The 27266-nt window shown below is 39.6% G+C and overlaps 1 protein-coding gene across 1 annotated transcript in view; it reads left to right on the top strand.

Moving 5' to 3' along the window:
- VWF (von Willebrand factor) overlaps nt 1-27266 on the top strand; it is a 112947-nt gene that overhangs the window by 61437 nt on the left and 24244 nt on the right. Inside the window, exons 28-37 of the mRNA XM_083860020.1 lie at nt 853-2198; nt 2959-3078; nt 4299-4442; nt 11350-11493; nt 12666-12830; nt 15055-15098; nt 19341-19518; nt 22410-22630; nt 23555-23747; nt 24381-24722. Coding sequence (XP_083716146.1) covers nt 853-2198; nt 2959-3078; nt 4299-4442; nt 11350-11493; nt 12666-12830; nt 15055-15098; nt 19341-19518; nt 22410-22630; nt 23555-23747; nt 24381-24722 — 2897 coding nt within the window. The remainder of the gene's footprint in view (nt 1-852; nt 2199-2958; nt 3079-4298; nt 4443-11349; nt 11494-12665; nt 12831-15054; nt 15099-19340; nt 19519-22409; nt 22631-23554; nt 23748-24380; nt 24723-27266) is intronic.

Genomic DNA, 27266 nt, shown 5'->3' with positions numbered 1-27266 from the left:
GTGGAAAAGGCAGAGACAGAGGAGGAAAAGAAAGTTGGGAGCTGAGCTGGAAAACGTACTAATGGAGGAGAGTAAAAATGGTGAAGGAAGACATAGGACTAAAAAAAGATAACATCTATGGTTGAAATAAACAGTTTAATATGAGAAACTGGAGTGAAAAAGAAATCATGATAAATAATAGGAAGGTACGAGAGACATAAGAAACAGTGGAGGATAAACATGTGCCAAAGCTGTATCCAAACCAAAATGAAATCAGGAAAAAAACCGACCAGGAATGCAGAGCACTTTAGAGGCAGAAAAATGATTGTTAATTTCAGTAAGGTTAAAATCTGTATAAACCTGGCCCCTGCACAGAGTTTGCTGAGTCATATCAGAGGTAAAACATGTCTCCTACTCTATGATTTTACTTGGTGTTAGCTGCCTGCAGTTTGCCTCATGTTTTGGTTCCTCGTGAAGCAAACCAGATCAGTCAGTTCAGTCCACCAGTGGCCTGTAGGTTGCTGTACTGCTGATGCTCAGTGGTTCCTAAACAGTTTCCAGACACAGATTTTACCCCTTTCTGCCAGAGACTGTTCTAAGGAGTTTCTTCTGACAAACACACCATAGTTGGTCATGTTTCCTGGATCTAAACAGACATCCATGACCACAGGGGATTTAGGTATAAAATACCATGTGGGAAGTTGTGGGGAATTGGGGTGGGGGGGGAAAAAAATTATTCACATCATGTTTTGGTTTCTTTGTGAGTTGTTTGGTTTTGTATTAGTGTTTTTATAATGTGTAGATGACTTGTTGGTGTAAGCATTGCCTTTTACAGCTAAATTTGATGTTTTTCTGATTTGATGTTTTCTGTAGTTTGTGTGAAGGGAAGAATTTAACCTGTGGGGACTGTGAGCCCATGGACAACACCCTAACCCTGACAACACCTATTCCAGAGGAGGACATTGAGCTACCACCCAGTGCATACTCGTGCAGCAAGATGATGGACTTGGCCTTCCTGATTGATGGCTCCGATAAACTCTCAGAGGAGGACTTTGAACAGCTGAAGACTTTCATAATTGGCGTGATGAAAGAACTCCACATCTCCCAGAAAAAAATCCGAGTGTCAATTCTGGTGTATAGGGCTGGTCCCACCATCTACCTTCACCTTAAAGATATCAGAACAAAATCCCAGATGAGAAGAATTGTCCAGAATATAAAATACACAGGTGATAAAGAAGCATCTGTCTACGAAGTCTTTAAATTCACTGCGTTGCATGTGTTTGGAAAAGCAGAAAGGACCAATGCTGCCAAAATTGCTGTGTTATTTATAGCAAGCAGGCCTCAAAAAAAAATCCGTGAGATGGTTGGGTTTTTGAAGGATAGAGATATCACAGTAATGCCTGTGGGGATTGGGCCACATATCAATGTGGAGCAAGTCAAGTACATGGCAAAGGTGTTTCCAGGTAGCAGAGCCTTCCTAGTGAGCAATGTGCTGGAACTAATGGATCAGAGAGATTTCCTCATTGATCACCTGTGTGAACTTGGACCTGATGAAAGTCTTCTGTTACCAGCTACATCTGCTCCAACCATGTCCAATGTCTTATTTCCCCCTTTGGGACTCACAGCCCCACCACCTCTTTCAGAAAAGTTTCATTCCAACAGGCTGGATATTGCTTTTATTGTGGAAGGATCTGACCATGTCGGAGAGGAAAACTTCAATAAAGCCAAGCAGTTCATTGAGAATGTGGTCACAGAAATGAACGTGGGACAGGAAAATATTCACGTTACAGTCATGCAGTATTCAGATACTGTCAGTCTGGAGTATTCCTTTAGGGAATTACAGTCAAAGGAAAACATTATTGAAAAAGTGAGGAGTATTCCCTACCAGGGAGGGAGGGCTACCAACACTGGCCATGCCCTCGATTATATTTCCAAACACACATTTACATCAGTGAATGGGGGCAGGCAAGATGTTCCTCACTTGGTTTATATGGTGTCATCCAGTCCTTCCACTGATGTCATCACACGACCTCCCAGGAGCATAAATGTTATTCCCATAGGCATAACCCCCGGTGCCAATATCCAAGAGCTCAGAAAGATCAGTCAGCCTCATGACCCAATTATCTTGAGTAGTTACAACAGACTTATTGAAGAGGCACCTGAATTAGTGCTGCAGTCGTGCTGCTCTCGTGGGACAAGATTTTGGACTGAAATCAAAGGTAAGATTGGATGAATTTTCTGCGTGACTTCTTCTTTCTTCTGTTGGGTCTCCTCCATTTACCCTGTGCACCACTGAAATTTGAAAGGTTCCCTTATCTGGTTTGGTGCCTTGCTGTCATAATGCCAAGGAAGGACTATTTATCTTCTCTGGAGGTTGAGGGCACTGCCCCAGTCCAGCAGAACTCAGCCCAGTCCTGCAGCCTGTTTTCTGCAGGCTCAAAGTTCTTGTTTCCCTTTGTCAGCAAAGTACAGCAGCTTTCACACAGGTTGGAGAGTGCCAGAAGAAAAACATTCTCCTGTCTTTATTATTATTATTATTATTTGCTTAGAATAATTTAAAATTATACTTCCCCTTTTTGTGAAGAGACATAATTGGGTTTTTCGCATACTTTTTTTTCTTTTGTTTGCTTAGGAGTGAGGAAGGTATTCTGTACTTTTTGTTTATTTTTGTTTTGTTGTTATTTTGGGTTGGTTTTTTTTTTTTATTGGCGTTGTAATCTGCTGTTGGTTTTTTGTTTTAGTCCCATGAGAGTAAAACAGAATCGGTAGAAAACCAGGAACTGAAATATCCAAGTTTTGGATATAAATCTCAAGGCTTTCATTAAAGGGGCATCACTTATTGTTTCAACTGGTCATTATCCTGCTTTGTTTTCCCAAAATACGACTGAACCTACCCTTTCTGCTCCTACCACATTAGCAGATACTACTTTTGGTTATTATATATAAAATAACTTCTTTCCCTCCCCCTCTCACCCTCAGAGTTGTGCAACAAGCCCATGGACATCATGTTTCTTCTGGATGGAAGTTCCAATGTTGGAGCATCGGAGTTTGAGGAAATGAAGAACTTTGTGCGGGCATTTATTGAAAGTGTTGTGATTGGTATGTATCAGCCTTTCAGATCAAACACAGAAAGATGTTTTTTATTCTTTTGCTTGTAGGGGACAAAGCAGCTTCTCAGTGGAGGTTTTTCAGTTCTTAATTTTAAATTACTCATTCCAGCCCCTCAAAACACTGACTACTCAGTGTTTGTTTGCTGAGCCATGTGGGATGGCTGGTGCTTTCTGGGAGCTCACTGGACTTGCAGAGTGTGTCCTGATAGGGGGAGACACCTCTGATTAGGCCATTCCTTATCTTTCATTATCAGTGCAGCCCCCCCCTGGCAGAATGCCTTGTATCCTGCACATACATGAAGGGATCATGTGGCACAGGGAGCAGTTTAAGACATTGTGTGAGTTGTACCAAGTCCATCTGCATGGCAGAGGCTGAAAAGGTTCCTGTGTTTTCCCAGTAATGTTTAACAAACATGGATTTTTTATTTTTTTTAAATCAGAATTTTATTGTTTTGATCTAGCATTAAACCATTTCCATGGAGCATTGATGTTATTGGTAGTGTTCATATATGTTTTGCAGAGCATTGATAAAGACTCATTGTGCTCTACACATAAGTACCTTCAGTAGGAGGCCATGAAGAGAAGTACAGCCCATCACTGTAAACAGCATATTGCCTGCTTCAATTTTGCAAATCTGGAGTTTTTAACATCTATATAAATGCTCCATTAATAGTTTTATTTGTACATCTTACATAATGTAAAATCAGGATGTCAGAGAGGAGCATAATTTGGAATTTCTCTTCATTCCCCTTCACTTTGTTCCATGCACATCACTCCAGTACTGTATGAGAGAGGCAACTGGGCATTAAATGATCCAGGGAGCTTGGCCCATCTGACAAATGGGGCATCAATCTACTGCTTGTACAAAACAAGATGCATGTTAAAAAAATGAAGAGAGGGGTATTTAGAGAATTTTAAAACAAAATAGGAATAATACTGAATGGAGATCAATAAAATGAAATTCTCCAGTTACTGTCATATTGATCTGGGCTAAAATACTGCATGCTGACTCCTGAGAGAAAAGCAACTGTTTCCAGCAGGACTTGCATGTTTTTTTCACCAGGGAATAGTTCAGTTTTGATCTTTTCACAGTCTGATGGAAAACCACTGTCCAGTTGTGCCTAATGTAAATCACAATGCTGATGTCTTCTTTAGATTTATTTTAAGACATTCACCTCCACTGCTTAAAATGTTTATTTTCTGCTTCAGGCAATTCTTCTATTCATGTGTCAGTCCTCCAGTATGCCAGGGAAAATAATCTAGAAATTTCATGGAACGTGCCTCAAGAGACTGACAGGCTTGTAGAGATGGTGCAGTCCATTCAACAAAGGGAGCAAGGTCCTACCAGACTAGGTGAGTGATTTTGTGAATATTGGTGTTTAAACAAAGGGGTGGGGGAACAAAACCCCAAGGAATGCCAAACAAAGGCTGGCTACAAGCACCAATTTATGTCAAAGTGGTGGCATTTCTTGTTAAAGTTCAACCTCTTGTTGTGGTTCAATTTTTTTCTATTAAAATGTATTCATCGATTACACAAATTATGGGGTTTTTTTTATGTATTTTGGAAAAAAGCCTTGAAGTAAGGCTCATGATTTGCATTCATTATCTTTGAAGCAAGCAAAGCATAATTAAAAAGCAAAGACCTTTGATCATTAACCTTTCTGGTTAATGAGACGTTTAGGAGCAGAACTGATCATGCTGACTTCAGGAGCTGCCCTTGCCAGATGTTTATGCTGAGCCAGTGTAACCCATCTGGTTGAAAAATAGCAAACCAAGAGTTATATTCTGTGTGGTTCACTTCCCTCATCCAAGTTGCCATGCTGGTTCCACAGGGACTTGGGCTGGCACAAGGTTGGGGATGGTGCCAGGGAGCAGGGAATAAGGATTGCCTAAGGCAACTCCTCAGCTTACTTGAAGAGAGAGTTGTAAAATGCCATTTTCTGTTCCAGACAGACAGGTCCACTTCAGTTTTCATGAGCTAAAACATCAGAGATTTCCTACTGGGTCCGTGGAAACTTGGTGCGCACACAAATATCAGTTGCAGGGTTCAGCAAAAAATTGTTCTCCTACAGCATCTTTCACCAGATACCTTGAGAATCTTGTTCTTCTGGATTTGAAACACATTTACTCCAGCAGCCACCTATCTGCTATCATGTTCCTATAAGAGTTAAGGAATACACAGAGTCTTGGGGTCTTTGGACTATAAAGAGTTATTTGTACAGAAAAGTGCGAAATAAAACCTGACTTCCATAGTTCGCAGGAGGATTAGCTCTGATTGCTTTCTCAGCCTGGAGAAATAAAAATACCAGATGGCTGATGAGACTTCTATAGGCTCGTTGTGGGATGAATTGTTGCACACAAATAGATAAGTTTTGTGAAGCCTTCCATGTAATGTGTGGAGAAAGCCGCGCGGAACTGCAGGATAAACAGAGCAAACACGGCCTTTGGGAAATGAAATGGGAGAGGCAGCCACATGACATCCTTGTTAGTGATTTGTTTATGTCTCATTGGAAAATGCTCAGAGACCGTGATCGGGGATGTGGTATAATGAACCAAAGTGGAATGGAGAGTAGAAGTAGCTCCTCCCAAATGAAGTCATGAAAATAAGTCGCTGTGGTGCTGCCCTGCACCTTGTGTGAATGTGGCTGGCTGTGCAGGAGACAGCATTCCCAGAAGTGCAGGGTCACTCAGGCCCTTCCGTCTGTGCTTGGGCCTCAGGAAATGTAGAGGCTGCTTGACAAGTGTAGATGGCCCAGTCTGGACACTGCATTTTCTTAGGAAATCTTTTCCAGCCTTTGCTTGACTGAATTTTACCCATCAAAAATATCATTGCTATCAGATACAGAGCTGTTTCTTCTTATTTGCACTGCCTGCCCTATGGTAGAAGAGCAATTCAGTGATTTTTTTAATTGCATCTTTGCTGATCCAAATCATGCTATTTTGGTCCAAAAAGCTCTATGTGCAGGGGGAATTGTTGCTGCCACTGCAGAAGTCTTACTGTAGAAAGCATTTCCTTTCCTGCATCATTTAGCCATAAGGAAACTCCAGGAGAGAAAGATTTTAGTAGTAAGAAATAATGAAAAAACTACTGAGTATCTGAGGGCATAGAAAGAACAAGAAAGAGCAGTTTATACCACAAATCTTTCCCATGCTTGTGCAGTGGGGCCATTCAATAACATCAGGCGATTTTTGGCTCAAATAACCTATCAAGAAGCAGCTCTGGGGCTATTCAGACATCATGAAATCATGTACAACTTCACATAAGAAACAACTGAAGGAAAAAAAAAAAAAAGAAGGAAACTAAACACTAAAGTGATGTTTGTAAGAGAACTGAGAATCACATAAATGTGTCTCTGTTCAGCATTTGTGGGTGTTTAGGAGAGTCACAGGGAGCAGATTGAGCAATCCCTACAGTAAATACTGCTTAACACTTTATAAAAATATTATTTTGCTTCCTTATAGCCCTAGTAAAAGTCGCTCATTTAAGCTGACATTTTCCTGCCTCAGCCTCAAAATTTGAAGGAAGTGTGTTCTATTTGGCTCAGCTGTATAAAAGCATCTTTAGGGAAAGAAATATTTTCCCCCCACTCCCTCCAAGAAAAAAAAAATCTTAAATTTATATTTTTCCTCCAACTTTCCATCATTATTAACACATTTGATTAGCAGCATTCGGCTTTTCTGTCAGGATTAAGACAGTAGGAATGCTTTTTTTCCTTGTTCATTTCTTAGAAGGTTTCTGAGTCGAATGAGCTCCTGGTGGAGTCTGGGTTTATCAGAAGCCCTCGGTGGTAAGAGAAATGCAGGATTTGTGACCTGCAGAGACAGGAAAGCAGAGGAGAGGTTTTTTTGGTGCCTGTTCCATTCAGTGATGTTGGACTGACAGGTTTGTGCTGCTCATGAAAAGTTGACCACACGCTAATCAATGTGTGTTAATGCCAAAATAGCAATATTCATGTACCAAGAACTGACCACTTAAAGTACTGTGGGATTAGTTTTCAATAGCTGATATATCTCAAAGTTAAAATAATCTTCTATTTTCAGTGAAAAATCCCAATTCAGTGCCAAGAGCCTAAATTAAAATACAATGACCAGCATCAGGATTATAGACCTGGCCCATGGCAGGGGGGGTTGGAATGAGATGATCTTTAAGGTCCCTTCCAATCCAAACTCTTCTGTGATTTTATGATTCTGGGATTATCATTGTGGGGAGTTTTTCCTGGTTAGAGAAGTCCTTGGTTAAATAGTTGCAGTCTGGAATACCCACCATCCCAGATATTTTTTGGCTGCTTCTGTATCACTTCAAGGTTCTGAGGAACCATTCCTTTTTTGTTTCTTTCCCAGGCAGCTTTCAGAACTTGTGGGTGATTAATATCTCTTGTGGTATCTTTTTTGTCAAGATGCTAAAGGAGAGGCCACTTAAGGCACAAATTCAAAAGTTCCCAGCAGGATCCTCCATCTAATTGGAATCCCTCATCTGTCACAACTCCACAGAACCTCAAGGGGCTTTACATTTCATTCCTTGTTTCAGACAAAATTAAAGAAAATAATTGCAAAAGTTGCTTTTAGGAAGTTTTTGCTTTCCCTGAGGCATCCACCAAAACATTAAATGTCTGTGTGTTCCAGATTGGCTAATTCTGGGATGAATCTTCATTTTCATTTCTTGGATATATTTTAAATATTTCTATGGCATCTTGTGTTCATTCAGTTAATTCCATGATGTTCATGATTGCTCCCAATCCAATATTTGTGATTCAGATTAACATGCCTTTTTGAACATTTTAACTCTCCCATCCAAATCATTAATGAAACTATTTAATAAGGCAGAATCTAGTGTAAGTCCCTGTAGACTCCTAGTAAACACCTCCAACCCTATTCAACAGATTGTCTTTTGTCCTTAAAGCTTGTTCATGTCTGTCTAATCAACTTGCAGTCCTTGCAGGAACCTCTGTGTGAACCATTCTGAGTCGTTACTTCAGAATACAAGTCTAATTTTAAAATCCATCAGGTGTCAAGTCAATCAGGAAAATGTTCTAAAAAAGCCTTTTCTGACTTTCAGAATTTCAGCATCAAATCTTCATAGTCATTATTTAGCGATTATGCCAAATATGAGCACTGAAGGATGGGGAGAAGATGCTGTTCTGTGCTTGGAATTATTGTTTTGTCTTTCCTAAAGTAGCCTATATAGTCCAGTTGGGTTTTTGTTTTCACTTTTTATCTATTTGTGGTGTTGTTTTTTTTTTTTTTTTTTTTTTTTTTTTTTTTTTTTTTTTTTTTTTCTCCCTGGACATGCCCAATGAGTGGCAGTCATACCCTACTGACTGAGCTTGGAAGGCTGCTGGGGGCTCACCACCTTTGGTGGGCTGAAGGAAGGGCTGAAATGGCTGAAAACAATTTGGGCTAGAGGAATACATTTCTGCCCATGGCAGGGGAGCTGGATCTGGATGATCTCTAAGGTTCTTTCCAACCCAAACCAATCTGGGATTGTCTTTATGTTTCCATGCTCCGAACACTCTTTCCAGTCTCAATAAAACCTTGTGCAAGGTGTTGTTTGATTCAGTGTAAATACTTATTTCCTTTACTGGTATGAAAATGTCAGGTTTCTGTTGCGTTGCAGTGTCACAGTATGAAAATGTTCAAGTTGGTTGATTTTAGCAGTGAATAGTTTTTATTTAGTAATAGTTTTAATCTCTGTGGGATTTGGTACTTCCCTTTGTGGTGAGATGGAGAGACAAAGAGCTGAGAAGTGACAGCTTCCAGCTTGGGATGGGGACTTTGTGAATCCCTCTAGCAGGACAAAAGTGTTCATTTGATTATGTCTTCAGACACCTGGCTCTTTTCTCTAGAGCTGGCTTCAAAATAAAGGGAGAAATCCAAAGAATTTTTACTTTGCTAAACCAAATTTTCCATGCATTAAATTGAGTAACTGCTTTTGGAGCGTTTGAAATGGTCACTGGTTCTATTTACAATGGTATTTGATTTCTTTATGAGAAATTATAAAAATAATGGATTTTTTTCAGTTTGCAAATATGTATGGAGATTCTGAACATTTTTAAAATTAATGTGAGAAGAAAAATGGAGCTGGAGTGACTGCTGACCACACCAACTGCACAAAAGTCAAAGGGTCATTAAAGAAAATAAATACAGAAATTTCAAGTGCTTCTCACAAATGAATGAAAAATAATTTGTGATTCTTACTGTGCAAAAGTTTAACCTAAAATATACTTAAAAGTTGAAAAACTGAAATACTTTTTTTTTGGTAATTATTTGTAGGACCAAAGGGAAATGAGTCAATCTTTTGGCACAGTGACCATCCTAGAGCAATCTCAGGGACTTTGAATATAGTCATATTTATTTGCTGTATTTTGTTTTATCCTAATTTGTTATTTCTAGCTAATGTGCCATTCTGTATCTAATATTTACCTCAACAGACATAAAACCTTTTGTAGACAGGATTGTGGAACAGCTGAGTAGGACATGAGTTAATACCTGAGCTTAGTTATTTTTAGTGGTCAGGAATAGTAGTTTGTGTGATGGAATCACCATAATAATGATATAATGTTGTTTTAAAATATGTTTTTTTGCAAGTCGGAAAACATTCAGAATGTTGAGGTTTTCACTGAATATCCAACTGCTGTTGCTATTTTATTGAGTCACTGAATGGTTTGGTTGGAAAGAGACCTTCAAGATCATCTCATTCCATCCCCCTGCCATGGGTAGGGCACTTTCCACTAGCCCGGGTTGCTCAGAGCCCCATCCAACCTGGCCTGGGACACTTCCAGGGATGGGACAGCCACAACTTCCCCGAGCAGCCTGTTCCACTGGTGCCTCAAAGACCCTCTGAGTAAAAAAATTTCTTCACATCAAATTTAAATCTCTTATCTTTTAGTTTAAAACTGTTCCCCTTGTCCCCTTCCCCTACCTGCTGCTATAATAAGTTGCTCTCATCCTTTTTTATAAGCTTCCTTTAAATACTGTGAGGCTGCAGTGAAGTCTCCCTGGAGCCTTCTCCAAGCTGAACAATCCCAGCTCTCCAAGCTTTATCAATAATCAATGTGCTGAGTGAGGTTCCTAAAATTTGTCTAAGCTAGCAGCAGCTTGGAAAAAAGGGGTTTTTTTACTTCTATCACTGAAAAGGTGTGGGTGACATGGTGCAGGAGGATATCAAGTGTACAAAGTGTTGAGGTGTGCTGTGCTGGTGAATTATCTACAAGGCTGATTTACAAATGCATTTGTTATTATGAATTTTACAGTGAATTCCTCAGGCAAACCTATTTTTTACTCCACAGCTCTTGCAGATTACTCAGAGGAAATACTCTTTCAAGTGTTTATTATTCACCAGTTACTGTTTGCCCTGAATGTCCCATCAGTCACCCGGTTTCATTTCTACTTCCTGACCTGATAACTTCCAAGCCCAAAGAAGCTTTTAAGAAAGCTGCATATCATGATTCCCAGTGTAAATATTTGTGCAAATACATGTGTAAATGCAAGTGCTAACAAAGTGCTCTCTTGTTGAGGTCATAATTATCAACAAAAATTTTCCTGAGTGTTCACAGATGTTAAATGAAGGGGCAGCAACTTCCCTTTTGATTTGGTAGCTCAGGTAGAATTTCTTTGCAAGTTTTGTAGGGTTTAGTGTGTATTTTTTGTTTTTATTTTAATATGGATCACCCAGTTGTATTACGGATTACACAGAGTTTAAATTTCAGAGAAGTTGCTGGTAGTGTGGAGGCAGGAGAGGCTTTTCACACTCGTAGGGAAAGTCGATGAAATTCGGGAAGCACCAGATCTTTTATAGGAGTGAGAAACAACTTGTGTGAACAGCTCAGGGTGATGCCAAGCTGTGGATGAGCTCACCACTGGATGTCAGTGTTGCTTGGCAGTTCGAAGCAGGAATACAACCTTCTATCCTTTAGGGATGACAATGCTTCTGGGAAAGGTAACTACAGTGAGGAGTGTAACTTTGGTATCGTGGCTAAGGAAAAGGGAAAAAAAATTCCCATCACTGCAGAGACTGGGATGGTCTAGGAATGGAGTTAAGGATGGTCCTCCTGTGTTTGGATGTCTTAATAAATACTGGAAGTTTTTTTTATAGCTGAGATCTTCCATGCAGCTGCAATAAATCAGACATTAAAAGTCATTTAAGAATAAATATTTTTCACTACCTACTAGCATAACACACTAAAGCAATATAAGATGTAGTTCTATAGCCTCCTGTGACTTTTCTATTATATCTCTCACTTCTCTTTTCATTTCTTCCTAGGGAATGCCATTGATTTTGTGGTGCAGAATGCAATGTCAGAGTCCCACGGGGGCAGACCCAGCGCATCAAAGGTCGCCATCGTCATCGTGTCAGGGAGCTCACAAGATGCTGTGGAGGCTGCTGCCCTTTCTGCAAGAGTCAACAGTAAACCTCATTTCACTGTCACTATTTATAAGTAGAGTTGTTACTTTTTTAAGTAATGAGCCAGAGCAAAAGATGGAAAATTAAGGCACTGATGCGTTCATGTAGGTTCTTGAGTTACTGTGCGTATGTTGTGGTAAGGAATAGACCTGAACAAAACGTGCTCCATGAAGATGCCTTTGAGGTACTGGGAAATTCAGGACCAATCTGCAATTAAGGCTGACAGCTTCCCCAGGACTCACAGATTAGTAGCATTTTGTTTTCTGAGATCCTGTGGTAGACAGGGATAACAGAAATGTGGTCTAATATCATAAATTCAATACTGTTGCAGTACAGTGAAACTTGAAAGATTCACTCTAATAATAATAATTATAAATAAAATAATCGTCATAATTATAAAGATAATAATGATAATAATAATTAGAGGTTTTGATCAGATTCTGCCCTGACTTCTACAGGAATATACTTTTGCTATCAGTGTGCTGTCTGATGATTTTTCAAGTTTTCTGGCTGTTGTTTCTGTACCTCAACTTCTTCAGGTGTTCAGCTGAGGAACTTTGACTTCATTTGAAGGTTGCTCTGGGAGTTATTGAATAAGGCATGGACTGTATAATGACTATCAACTGTTATTTTTAATTAAATGGTTTGAAAATAATCCAATTGCCATGTAACCAAAGAAAGAAAACAGCATATTGAGATTTTTTTTTCCCATTTAAAAAGAGTGAAGATGTTGTCATTAAGTCTGCAGCTGTGTTTTGTTGCCCATGAATGATCTTATTATGCTTAAGACTAATAGAGCTCATCCTAGCTGAGAGTGTGATTAGAGCAGCACCCTTCCAGCTCTTAGTTGCCTTTAGCCAATGTGGGGGGAATGATGCAAGTAACATGAAAATTAAGTATTGGAGAAAAAACTTTTCCCAATTGGTGTTTTTTTTTTGGTTAATTTATTATTATTATTTATTTATTTTTATTTTTTAAGAAGCAAATTTAAAAAAAAATATCAAAGTATGATCTTTAGGTTGGAAAAGATCTTTAAGATAGCCATGTCCAACGTTAACCAAGCACTGCCAAGTGCCACATCCTTGAAATACTTCCAAGGATGAACACTCCACATCCATGACCAATGATTTTTTCCTGTGCTTTGCCTCTTTCAAACCCTTCCTTCTTTTTCCTAGGGGTGTCTCTGTTCCCAGTTGGTGTTGGGAGCAGATATGATGAAGAGCAGCTGAGGACTTTGGCTGGGCCATCTGCTGCTAACAGAATCATGAAGCTCCAGAATTTTGAAGATTTGTCCACCATGATCACATTGAACAGTGAATTTATCAAAAAAGTCTGCATGGGTAAGTCCAAAAGTCGTGACCTTGTGCCTGGAGCATAACACAAAAATCCAAATTCACAACCACAATGATTTTTCTTGATATTAGAAGACCATCAGATGCTCCATTTTTAGTGTTCCACTGACAACCCTTGCAAATTCTGACTTAGACCACCACGATCACTTAGGTGTGAAACCAAATTTGAGTCCTTTAAATGTGTATCTAGCTGCTATTCCAGTTAGCCCAATTCCAGCAAGGGTTTTAGAACTGCTTAGGCCTGATCTTTCAAGCTACCATCTTAGTAAGAATCAATCTTGGTAAAAATCTTGATAAGGACTGGTCAGTAACTGAAGGACACCAGAAAAGTTGAAGCTGTCATGAATGAATGAGACACTTTTTCAGAAATGTTGTGAGCAAAGATTTCAAGTTATGTGGTTTTTAGGTGTTCTGTGTATGTCTGCAAAAAATTTAGCCAATATAGAAGGCAAAAAGAAAAATAATAAAGAATTTACTTTCCCAGGGAAATAGATACTAGGAAAAAAAGTGTAAAATATTTTAAATATGCATTCATTTATTTGTAGATGACAACACTCCTCCTCTAAGAACTTTGCTTCTACACTGACCAGGATTTTACATCTTTTACCTCCTTGGTCTGGATATGGATCTTTATCCCTCATCCTCTTGTTGTTATTCCTGTTCCAATAACATCCACACGTTCTCACCACAAGCCACTGCCTCATTGTGTTAGTCATTGCACAGGTTTTTGCCAGCATTACGAGGGCTTAGCTACATTTCCACTACAATAAATGGACTTTTTTTGCAGAGCCAAGGACCTCTGAGAATGAGGAAGTTGCAGAGTGTTCACAGCCCAGCTCGGAGATATCCGATCAGCCTCCGCTGGGATCACTTCTGGCTTTTTAAAATCTCTCCAGAGCATCAAACAGCTGCCATTTTCTAGATTTAAACAGCTGCCATTTTCTTTTCCTCTCTTTTAAAATAAGCTTTTAAAGATGCGTTTCCTCTCTTCACACTGTAAAATATGTGATTTTTCTTGCTGTAAATTACATTGATCCAAGATATAGGATGGGGAGAAGGAATTTGGAGCCAGTAACTATTTCTTACTACAATCTGTGCAGTAACCTATCAGTACTAGAGGTGAAAGCTTTGTATTTTTTATGAAAGCTTTTCCAACAGCTCCATAGACATCTTCAACACCTAAAATCTGAGAAATCCAGCTCTCCCTTTTGCTGATGGTAGAGACTTTGCTATAGGATGATTTTTTTTTTTTTTTTTTGGGTAGGGATTTATTTTTTGTTTGGATTTCCCCCCCGTTTGTTTTGTTTTATATAAATTTCGTACAATCTGTAAAGTATAATTTTCCCCTCTAGACTCGTACAGTTGGATTTCTCGTGCAGAGGGAGTCTTGCCTTTTGTATGGAAGTGTACCAAAAATAATACCATTAAAAAAAGGTTTAAAAGAGTTCCTAAATGATTTCAAAATACATTACTTATCCTGGAAAAGACAGAGCAGAGTGTGTATATAGGACAGCATAGTCTAGTATTCTACAAAGAGTTTGCTAGTTAGTGTTTTAATATCCTAGAGACTTTGTCATGTCATAGTACAAAAATGAAATTGCTTCCAAAATATCTTTAGGTGGGTAGTGAGAGCACACGTAGAAACTGCAATTCAGTGGTATTCTGTGACTGTTTAACTGATTAAATGAAAAAATTCTCATCAAAGTAAGATTAAATGTAAGGAAACTGAATTTGAGTGCAGCTATTTGTGTAGTTATGCTGTATTGATCTTCCTGCATTTAATAAATGTGAGTGTGGAAATTCTCATTACCTGCTAATTCCCAGGAATGTTCTCAGTGGATCACAAGGTGCTGAGGTAAGGCTGGACTGTGCCTCAGAGCCAAAGCCATACTCATCCTTTAAGCACCATCTGGGCAGGGCTGTGGCTGTACAAGAAGTGTCCAAAAGCTGTAGAATTGCAGCCCAGTTATTGCTCATGGAGTATTTTGAGACCACTGTCATTGTTTATGCCTTTTGTGACTTATTCTTGTTACACTCTGGACAAATTCCTGCAGCCTTCAGGTAGAGATTCACACACTCTGGCACAAAACTCCCCCAAACTTCTCACAGCTTAAATCAAGTTTTTACATAAGCAATCTGTATTTTGGTGACAACACTTACAAGGCTTGATAAGGGAGTGGGGTGACTAAAAAAATGTCTCCTTCTCTTTCAGACCCAGTCAGAGGATGCATAGATGAGGATGGAAACAGAAAGAGAGTAAGTGCATTGCCTGAGTTGGATATCAGCTCTTAAATTGCAAAGTTTGTGCAAGAACATGAATATTTTCACAGTTAACCTAAACAAAAAAATGTGGGGCAGTATTAAGAATGATTTTGGAAGAGGAAAATGCTGGATTTTGAAGTAGTGGGATAACTTTGCACACAGAAGAGCCTTCCTCTAACATCACCTCATCTCAGGGAGTGTTGAATGTTATTGAAGTTGGTGCAGAACCAAAAGTTGTGACAGTGTTTGTCTTCCCTGACAACAAAAAATGCATTTTTATCTCCTGGTGAGAAAACTTCTGGGACAACTACATATGGCCAAAATAAAGGTGCATGTGCAGGGGCAGCATCATTGTCCAGCCCCTGTCCTTCTGCTAGTATTATAATTACCTTGTCCCTATGACAATTTTACAGGAAGGTAATTATTGTGTGATTGTTCTGTCTCTAGGGGAAATAGTCTCTTTAGCAGTGGAATCAAATTTCTTGGAGTTTTTTTTTGTGCTTATAAAAGTTCTTATTAGTCCTGAGAAAATGCTCAGAAATGTTAGCAAACTTTGATCTCTCAAAAAGTGATCCCACACTAAGAAAGTGATGTTCCAGATGTTACAAATGGTTCAGAATCTTCATCTCAGGTGAAATGCCAAGGTTTTTCAGAGTGTCTGATACTTCATGCATTTAAAAATATTCACATAAGATTGTGCCATGTTTTCTAGTAGGGATCAGTTATAAGTTCTACTCTGGTATTTATCTTGAATTTCCAGTACATAAAAATATTCCTTTTGTTTTACCCTTGTGAAGACATGACTGTGAAGAAGGATGTGGCTAATAAATGAATATGAATTATGTAAACAGGAAATATATCAAAGCTGCCTTACAGAGTTGGCCTCAATCAGTTTATCAGAACACAGAAAGACTTTAGCTAAATAAGGCACTAAGTATAATCTGATGGCTTTGAGGCTGGAAGCTTAATTGAGAAGAAAAAACCCAACAAATAGAAACTAAACTTGAAAAACTTCTTTATTAAGACACAACCAAACAAAAAAACCCCAAAGAAACAAACAAAAATCCCCCAAAAAACCTCAGCTTTTGTTTGAACTGCATGTGTCCAGGCCTCTGGGCTCCTAGAAGCAGATACAGGTATGTGTAGATAAGTGCTGGGAAGGCTAAACTTGAATTTCAGACATGTCAGGTTTCATTTTTGGGGGCGATAAACTTAAAGCACAATTTCCGTTCTGGCCGAAATGCTTTTAGAAGGAAACAGACTGGGCTCCAGTCCATATAAAAATGAACCACACTTTCAAATGGCAGCCTTTAGGGGGAATTTGAGTTGCTTCTTCTGTCAGCCAGGAAAAATAAGTGTTAGAAGGCACTGAGCCTTCTGGATCATCCCATGGATGGGATGGAAGTTCCCACCTCTGTGGTGCAGCATCTTCTGCTGTGCCTCACTGGTTCCAAGGTGCCACTGTTGTGTTCCCCTCTTCCAGCACAGCCCACAAATCCACAGGGAGGAAGAATCAAGGCTCTTCCTTCCCTGATTCAGAAAACACAGGCTTTTATATCAGCTTCATAATATTTCAGGCGTTGCTCAGAGAGTTCTTGCAGGAGGCTCAGCTTCCCAACAGGGAATGTCTGTCATGCACCTGGAGATTGTGGGAACTGATCTCTTGCAAGTTTGTGAGGAAATCCGAGTTCTCAGAATCAAAAATCTCAGCCTAAATCCTATTAGTGTCGGGAATATTATGATTTGTTGCTTTTTCATGTTTTGTTTTGTTATTACCCCTACCCTGGAAGTGACTGTAGAAGGAATATTCTTGATTAAGGTCATTGTTAGTAGCAGATCAAATATGCTGGGTCAGGTCAAAAATCTGTAAAAACCCCCCTGTATTGTGTGGCCAAAAGCAGAATCCAGGGAAGCAATGTTAATAAATATGTATGAAAATTCCCTGTACTATCCTAGCCATAAAAAATTTCTTACTCAGGGACATCCTGAACTGCAGGTGACGCCTTTTTGTATTTGGTAGTATTTGATAGTTTTTTCCTCTGTGGGTTTGTTCAGCAGTTCTTTGAACCTCTGGAAGTTTTTAGTACTCCTCAGATCCAGTGGCAAGGGGCTGCAGGAGTGCCAAATATAGGCTGTGTAAAGAAATACTGGTTTCATGTTTTAATTTGCTAATTGGCAGAATATCGGGACAAGTATGATAAATTTGGGGTTTTTTTCACAGTTAATTTTCATTGTTAGTTTTGTTTTGAAATTTAGAAGCAGGCATAAAGGTGATAATAGAAGAGTGACTTTTTGTCTTATAATATTTATATTTCCTCATGAAGTGATCTGTAGAGCAATTTGCATTTCTAGGCTCTTTAAGGTGGCAAAGCCCCATATTCCTGAGCTATTACCATGGCTTTTCTAGTATTGTTCAGCTCTTGGCTTAAAGGAGAGACAAACAAATAATCTAAACTAAGAGATAACAGCCAAGGGAGCTGCTGAGGTGCGGGGATCTCTCTCCTGCAGATGCACAGCAAGACTCAGAGTGTGCACGCCCAGGTCTGTAGGTTCAGAGCTCCCTCAGAGAGGAAGTCTGAAGTTTCCTGCAGTGTCCTGGCAGGCTTATCCTTCACAGCTTAGAAACCCTCATTTTGCTTCCCTTTCTGTCCTGCTTTTGCTCCTACAGTTTTGTGTCAATTGGGATGTAGGCTTTCTTTGTCTTCAGAGTCCCTGTGTTTTTCTCTGCACAAGGATTCTTGCTGTTTTATCCCTCAATTTTATTTTTTTTTTAGTGTCTTGTACTATGCTTTTCTTGTCCAGCTCTTAGATGTTTTCTAATAAATGCCCTATTAAGGACTGAAATAAAACCAAATAAATATGTGTGGAAGCCAGCCTTGCACAGCTGTGTATGTACCCTTCCAGGTGCTCCACTTTCAGTGAGTTGTAGGAGAGACAATTGTAATTAAAAAGCATTCTAAATCTTCCTATACAAATACTTTTTCCATTCTTAAACCTCCTCTTGTTACTCTTTCACAGGCTCCTCTAGGCTCACAAGCCTGAAGAAATCATTTGGCAACTTCCAGTTGTCTTCTCAAAGTTCTGAAACATATAAAAAAAGTCCAGTAAATTGATCTGTATTTAATATGTAATTTTTTTGTGGCAGCTCTTGTTTAGACTTGATGGCATCCCATAGCTCAGAGATACAGATAAATACTTTCATACTGACAAGAATAAATTTGTGAATTATGTTGTTACTTGGGTATTTTATCCCTTTTTTCTTCTCTTCTATGGGAATGATGGTTAAACTGCAAAGGACAGGATGGGAGATGGCCTTGCCCAATATCAATTCTCTTTTCTTCCCCACATTTCTGCTTGTGAATATCAAGGAAAGTTCCCCAGCTCATGGAAGCACCTTTTCACTTGTACTGGTGTTTCTGGACTCACCTCTGCAGAGAGCTTTGGGAAGTGCTGTTTCCCACATTTGAGGATATTCCTGGGAATGTGCACCGCAGGGATGAACACCTTTAAAACTCATTCAGCCTACTTATGGTCTTTAGAGCTCTGCAGGATTGGGGCCAGAGAGCTTAGCTCTCTGCAGATAGGAATCTTGAGACACTCCACATCTATTTCTCTGTCATTTATTAGTACATAATATTGATGCCTTAAAATTCAGACTGCCTTTTAGAAAGCAGGAATGTATTTTGCATTTAATTGTTTTCCTCTAGAAATCCAGTATGTACATCTAACAACATTGATCTGATAAAGGAACATTTTCCCTTTAGGAAGAAAGGAACTGTTTTAAAGTTTCAGAGTTGTTGATAAAATAACCACAATATTCCAAGCTTTCTAGTTTGGAACAAATATTAATTCCTGCTGTGCTCTGATCACCTGTGGCTTATGGAAATTAAAGGATTTGAAATATGAAGTAAAGCTGAGGGCAATTCTTTGTTGACTCTGCTCTCCATGCATATTGTAGGATGGCTAAGCTCTGACTATAGGTGGTTGGAACAAAATATCTCCTATTGCAGACTGTTATCATTAGCTTGGAATTTCAGCCTGCTTCTTAGTGTTTCCAATTTAAACTTTCTCATCCTCATGAACTCCTTAATACAGTGCATTCCATTATTTATTTTTCCAAGGCTAATGTCAGTACTGCTGTCAGGGTCACTTCACTCTCTGGCTGTGGCTCCGTGACACCAGCCAAACTTTGCATATTTTGCTTCAGTTGTTACATATCTGTGTTTCCCTCCCTAGCCTGGTGATAAATGGACATTGCCAGACCAGTGCCACACTGTGACCTGCTTCCCAGGAGATTACACAGTTCTGGAGAGCCACCACATCAACTGTGAGAGGATGCCAAAGCCTGTCTGTCACAGCAACCTTCCTGCTGTTAAGGTGGAGGAAACTTGCGGCTGCCGATGGATGTGCCCATGTGAGTACCTGTCCATGTGTGTCTCTTCCTCCCCATCACCTAAAATGTTTGGGTGGATGTTGAGTGGAGCTTCTCAACCACTGAACACTTCAAAGGTGGACCAGGATAGGAGGATTTGCTGTTTAATTTTTATATAGGCATTTAAGCAAATAATTAGGAATGTAACAGCCTAACTGATGCTGGAATGCTTAATGCTGCTTGCAAGTTCAGGGCCACTCTGAGCTTATTTTTTGCATTAGGAGAGTGACAGTGTTTTATCAGGAAATCGCACATTCATTTTCCAAAGCTGAATGAGCTGGGAAGGAGGATGTGTAGGAGAAACCAGGAATTTATCTCGACAAGCTGTAAGTAAGTGGTGGATTTGTGGCCTGTCTCAGGGCTTGAGGGTTTGGCCTGACCTCAATCAAGCAGGTGTAGTAGAAAAACATAACAGAAAATTCTCCCTTATCCAGATAATTTCACACCGAGTGTCTGAACAGAAAGGCTGAATACAGATTGGTGCCTGGGCTGGGATCACAGGAACAGGAATTAAGTGCATCCACTCAACTTTACAGGGTTAGAGGGATGCAGCTCTGAGGCTGGTGATCCATTTATTAAAATCAGTGGGCTTAAATCTAAATTCATGTGTTTACTTCTTAAAAGTAGATCAGAACCCTATATATACACACACACCTCCGTTTCACAACATATAATCTCAATTTAAAATGTCCTCTACTGAGCTGGCTGATTTAATTACAATTTATTCAAGCCACAGCTTGAAATATCAAAGCTTGTAGCTGGATTTTGATACCTGAACTCCTAGACATATAGAATTTTTTATGCCCCGAGTTTTGGCATATCTTAAAAATATATTTGATGATCTAAACACTCCAAATCTAACATTTCTGGTTTGATACAATGACTTTGAAAAAGTAGAAATATTTTAGATGGATAGTTATAAGTATTTTATAATGTTTAAAAGATAGTCTTAGTGATACCTACCCATAAGACGTGCATCTTTATTAAATTTCTTGATCCTAAACACATAGATAGAAACGTGAAGGCATTACTTTTGGGCATGCAAGACCTACCTTCATAAAAAAAAACTTCTGAAAGTATGAAATGAAAATAACCTTTCATACTGTTAGCTTATCATGAATTATCATGAAATTATCATGAAAAGTCCTATAGTTCACTTGAGGTAAGATGAGCTAAGAACTGTTTATCTCTATGAATTTAATCAGCCACAATACCCCCCCACCATTTTTTTTTTTTTTTCTTAAGATGGTACAACTTGTGAGGAAAAAGTAGAAAGTTTTCATGTTACAGGAGGGAACAGAAAATCCCCAATCCCCTCCAGCTGATTAAAAAATCCCATGGGTCAAGTAATCTTCTTTTGTTGACTGCTCAGTGCAGCCAGGGTGATTCTGTGCCAACTGAAGCAACATCTGTAGTGGCTGAAAAAGTTGATTCCGATGCTGTGTGAGACAAAACTCTCAGCAATCAGTAAAGCAGACGTGGGCATAAAAGAAGAGATACTAAGTGGGAGCTCAGTGTGAGGCAGCATCTCTTGTTGTTATGGAAGGGACCTGTGAAAATGCTGCCCCATTGACTCGTGATTCACTCATTTAGAGAGCTAAAACTCAATTTCCAGCCATGACTTGACATTGTGGGTGAGGTGACAAATGCTTCTGCAAAGAGGAAGTCCTTGAAAAAGTGTTCCAGGTCATCTGAGTTCAGAGAAGTTCAGGAGTTACATGGCAAAGGTGCTGGCTTGCTGAACTAGTTACAGATTTTGCAGCACCATGATTTGCAATGTGATTCATGGCTGTTGTGTGGTCTTGGACTACTTTGAAATGGATCACGTTAGTGCATTTTGTGCTACACAGACCTATGAGACATTTGAAAGGATTCTCATTCTCTTAAGTTTGTTTTATGTCCATGAATAAGGAAAGATGGAGAAATGTGGTTTTATTGCTAACTCATTTCATTGTTATTTATATATGAACTTTATAAGCATTTACAGTAAAATATGTGAAGATGCTCCAGTGCTCCAAAGGGATGCCTCCCTCCCTCTGGATGCTGTTTTTCCAGGGAAATTAAATTTGAAGGTCACTGAATAGGAAAAAGATTATTCGCAGCAAGAAGCAAAGTACTGAATTATTAATAATGGTAATTTTCCTCCTTACATGTTTTGCTGGCATTGATTTTATTGCCCTTATTTTCCTTTATTGCCCTTTAACTGAGAGATTTGAAAACACATGAGCCAGAAGCATCAGGTTTTGTTTTGGTTCTTCTGGGATTATATGCTTTCTTGTTTCCCAGTTTTTGAAGACAAGGAAATGTTTATAACCCAATGAACCAGGATATTGAGGTGTCAGCTGGCCATTGGTTTTTCCATTTGTGCATATTATTTCTCTGCAGTTTACCTGTTTCCTGTCTGAAAAACAAAGTCCCGGGGTATCAACTTGTGATGTATTTGAAATGGGTGAAATAGTGTTATTTGGAATCAAATGTAACACTGTACAGATATAAAGCAATGCAAAGGTTGAACGGTGTGTTACAGTCTTTCTACAATAGGGAAAGGGATTTTCCCCATTTTATTTTTACATAAAATCTATTACCAAATCGTATTGAATGTTAATAAGTTTTAGGCAAAGGGATTTTTCTGCAATTTTATCCAAATCATTTATAATACTTATTGTTCCCAAAGATATTGCAACAAACCTCCACATGTGATGAAGTTTACCAAAGTTTATTTTCAATGATTTGCTGTAGCATTTGATATTCATTACCATCCTCTCTTTCCCAATTAATTGGTTCCCCATGCCCACAACAGGTGTGAAGAAATAATAAAATTTAAAAGCAAATGCCTACTTTTTTTTTTTTTTTTTTTAATTGTTTATTTCCAGGTGTCTGTATAGGAAGTTCATCTCAGCATATTGTCACTTTTGATGGGCTGAATTTTAAGCTGACTGGAAACTGCTCCTATACCCTGTTTCAAGACTTGCACCATGATGTTGAAGTCCTGCTCCATGAGGGACCATGCAGAGCAGCACCACGGATGAACTGCATGGACTCCATCCAAGTGAAGCATCGTGGTGTGGCAGTGCAGCTCTTCAGTGACATGGCAGTAAGCAAACACCATGAATTCAACTGTGCCTTGTCTGCTTGCGCTGTAGAGTTCAGGTTATGGGGAAAAATTTGTTCCCTTGATCCAGTTTCAGCCTATTTTTAACATCTCTTCTCCATTTCATGGTACAATCAGTGTTCACATAATGAGCCAGACACGTTTCTCCTCTTGTTCTCCCTGTTGTGCTGCTGTGCCAATGTCAAGAACGTGAGATTTGGCAGTGTGTCCCTGACATTTCTGCCAGAAAGGCAGGATGACAGACAGGACATACTACACTCCAATTCCCCTGTTTTGGTAGAGGTCCTTCACACTATGTTTGGTCCATGGGAGAGCACTCTATTCCCCACAGAGCTGTGCCTGACTGGCCAGCTGAAGGTCTGGGGAGTTGCTTCTCACCTTGTGTGCAACTGGACCTCAGCATTAGAAGAAAAGGCAGTTTAGTATGCCTTACATCTGTTTTATAGGCAGAGAATATTCAAACTCAACTCATTTTTCAGCCTCAGACATACAGGAGTTGGCCAACTTGTTAAAACGATCTCTTCTGACTCATGTAGCAAAATAGAGGCGACCAAAACACCTGCACCAAATTCTGCCTGGTGCTGGGTAGCCTTGATTTCCACTGAGGCATCATTTGAACCTCACAGCATGAGGTGGTTAGTCTGTAAACATGTGGTGCTCAAAGAGTGCACTTATATAGGAAAATGTTGGAAGAGTTGTTTGTGTAATTCTGCAGGATGACAGTCAAGTACTTCTGTATGTTTTTAGAATCAATAGAAACCTTCAGCTGGCAAAATTGTTTATGTCCAGATTCAGTTGGGTCTTCAGGTGTTTGTCAAATCAAAATATGTTTCAACTGTAAAATTGGGTTGATTTGTAACTGCTTGCTAGAACTGATGTGATGACCTCACTTTTTTTTTTGAACAGGTGACTATTAATGGTGAAAGGGTTCTTATCCCCTATTCCAGTGGTTTGTTTGAAATCACTGCCTATGGAGATATAATGCATGAAATCAAGTTCTCTCTTCTTGGACATAATCTCACATTTACTCCAAGAAACAATGAATTTATTCTTAGGCTTAATTCAAAGAGCTTTTCTTCGGGAACAAAAGGGCTTTGTGGTAAGTTTGAAAGTTAGTATTTTAAACAGATTCCTACTTGGGCTTGAACTTCTATTTACTTTATTGCTATTTGTGAATCTCCAAATCTGTAAACTCTCTGGGTGAACTGGTCCCACACTTTTGGGGGAATATTTGAAATCTAAGTTTTTCTACTCTCATCCTCAATGTGACAGCTCACTGATGCCCAGTTATACTTTAGAAAGAACAGCAGAGACAGCTTTCTGGTTTTTCTTGCTTCAAGAAGCTATCTTTTCAAGGAAATTTGTGCTTTTCTTTTTGGAAGAGGGTTTCATTTTAGATTCTTACAAATTCACTTCTGTGAGAAATACAACCAGTGCTTGCAGTGAAGGTGAAAAATTTGAGAGGGCAATTGGTGTCTGGGTCAGTTAATTCTATGGTGTCCTCAGGAGTGTAATTGGTACAGAGATTGGCATAACATTTTACCTCCTTTAGTGAGGAAATGAGAAACAAAACCCAGGGTATTTATGCCTCTATTGACAACAGCTATAAGGAGTATCATGAATTCCTTGAACCAGAGTCATCTGTCCCATTCCCATTTTGTTTTTTTTCTTCCTCCTAGGTTTATTTTAGCACTGATTACTCAGAGACTTTTCTTTCCCCTTTACTCACCAGGGCTGTGTGACCAGAACCACGCCAATGACTTTGTGCTGCACAATGGCTCTGTCACCACCGACAGCAGCGTGTTCATCCAGGACTGGACGGTGACAGAGCCGGGCAAGGTCTGCAAGAGCCGCAGGGAGGACAGATGCTCCGAGCATGCAACCAGCCACTGCCACCTCCTGCTCTCCAACCTCTTTGCCCAGTGCCACAGCATCATCACCCCACACATATTCTACGAGGCCTGCATGGAGAGCAGCTGCTATGAGGAGGAGGCCTGTGAGATGATCACTTCCTACGCTCACATCTGCAGGGAGTACGGCGTCTGCGTGGACTGGAGGACGCCGGAGATTTGCCGTAAGAGTTTTTTTGCTCTGTATTAAAGTAGATGTAGGAATTACCCTGCTTTGGGACAGCTCAGTGTAATGTTAATTTTTTCAATCAAAAAAATCATTGTTCCAGATCAAGTTTATGGTACTAGTGATGTTGCAGATCTCATCACTGGTTGGTCAGCCACTAGGGTGAATGTTATGAAAAAAGTGTTTCTTGGTAAACTGATAACTGGTAGAATTCCAGGCTAGAGGGAAAAGAAGGTACTATGAACAGGTAACCACAGCTATGTGACAGTACCTGGCTCTGCAGCCACTGAACCTTTGTGGCACCAGGTTTGGGCTGAGTCTTCCAGGCTGTTTAAGCAGCAGGTATCATTGCCTTCATACAGACTTGGTACAGTCTGAGGTGGACAGAGAAACTCATACTTTGGACTGGTGGAACTGCTTCCCAGCCTGTCACTGTCATACCTGGCACAAAATAAGACTTCTCTTTGTAACAGTTTCACAAAATCCTCCCATTCCAATCAAAACCAAAACTTTTCGGAATGTGGTGTAAGAGCCAGTGTGATTTTAAGTTTCTGCTGCAGGGAAAAATGGGGAAATAACCTCTGTGGTGTTATTTCTTGCCAGGACATGCCAACTAGGCTAACTGAACCAGGTGTAATTTGCTTTGCAAGTCTGGTTCTCCTTCTGCCTGGGTTTTGCAGTGTAGTTTGTCCTGTGTAGCAGGGTGTGAGTATTGAGCATTACCAGAACTCAGCCAAGGCAAACAAGACACCCATGCTGGAGCCAAACTCAGACAGCTGTTCCTTTGTATACCTTCTCTCCTAAATTCTTATAGACAGGTGGTTCTGCTTTCTCTTTCTGTTTTTCTTTTTTCCCTTTTGGTTTATTGTTTCTGTTTTTTGTTTCTCCTTAAAGCTCTATTAGGAGGCATACCCAAAGATCTGCCAAAAATGCAAGGTGTCATTAAGTACAAATAAATAACTCTTGAGGTGGCTTATTCTTCACCTTCTCCTGTTAACCTTTCTACTGAACAGTCTGTTTGGAGCCTAGCTCTAGAAAGCAGAGGGTTTCTAGAAACATTGCCAGCCATTTTCCAAATTCACTGCCTCACCCAGACTTTGCAAATTGCAATGTCCAAAGTTGGATGTCAGCAGATTACCTTAATAACTCTGTGCAGTTTTCAAATTTGTACCTGGTTACACAGCCTGTACAAGGATAGACAAAGAGCTGCTCATTTTAACGCTAATTGCATAAAAGTCTTAAGTGTCCTAACAATAACATCATCGTCCTTCTTCCAGCAAATGCCTGTGTGCAACTGCCAACAATTTAAATTGTCAATGTTTGATTTATCCAAGTTGCATTAATGACTAAATAGACACTACAGCTTAATTATCACTCCACCACTATATGTTTAATAACAGTAATACAGTTCTGGATTACCTTGCTTCCCTCCTCCCAGTGCACTCAGTCTCTGTCATTCTTGTAGAATTTTACTTGAGGTTTTGTCATGCCACGTTGGGACATTCCAAGCACTACAAGCCCTTCCTGATTGCTCTCCCTGGGTGGGTGAATATACTCTCTGGAATTCAGATATATTCAGCCTGAAAAAGAGAAGGCTTCATGGTGACCTCATTGTGGCCTTGCAGTGCCTGAAAGGATCCTACAGGGAAGATGGAGAGAGACTCTTGACAAGGGCCTGGAGTGACAGGACAATGGGGAATGGCTTCACACTGACAGAGAGCAGGGTTAGATTGGATGTTATGAAGGAATTCTTCCCTGTGAGGGTGGGGAGGCCCTGACACAGGTTTCCCAGAGCAGCTGTGGCTGCCCCATCCCTGGAAGTGTCCCAGCACAGGTTGGATGGGGCTCTGAGCAACCTGGGATAGTGGAAGGTGTCTCTGCCCATGGCAGGGGATTGGAACTGGATGATCTTTAAGGTCTTTTCCAGACTAAGCCATTTTATGATTCTATGAAATAATTGAATTTATCGTGGAAAGGGTTAATGTTAAAGACTTTTTTTTCTGTCTCCATTGGCTGCTAGAAGAGTGTGTGTAGACAGTTTAGTTGATGAATGTTTTCTTGTTTGTTTATTTGGGAGCTCAGGTTTTCTTTCAATGTTTTTTCTCAGGAGACTGAAATAAAGTTTTATAAACCTCATAGCAGTCACAGACTGGGAAATAAAAAACACTTTTTCTAATTGAAGCTGTAGGAAGAAATAGACTCAAGGGAATATACAGTGTGGAAGCTGTGTCCATGTTTTTTTTTGCATAGCTGTAACCCTAATTTTGTGTTTGCTTTTAAAGACAATATCCTCAAGTTTGTGAACTTATCAGTAGAAAGTTTCTGTTTGCTTACAGGGCTATGCAACATTCCTTGCTTCAATTAATTCTGTTAATAAGGCAATTCTGTTAAATAGATGCAGAAATCCAGCAGGTTCAGCTTTGAAGTACCAAAATATTCTGTTTGTCAGCTTTCTTTAGTTGGATGGGGGCACTGCAGCCTATCAAGTTCAAAAACAAAATCTTCAATGCTTTAGTTTGTCCTGTCTATCTCTTAACCATGC

This window comes from Zosterops lateralis (genome assembly GCF_965231275.1).
Source record: "Zosterops lateralis genome assembly, chromosome: 4".
NCBI lineage: Eukaryota > Metazoa > Chordata > Aves > Passeriformes > Zosteropidae > Zosterops > Zosterops lateralis.
The sequence above is the reverse complement of the archived record's forward strand: the minus strand, read 5'-3'. Positions and strand labels throughout refer to the sequence as shown.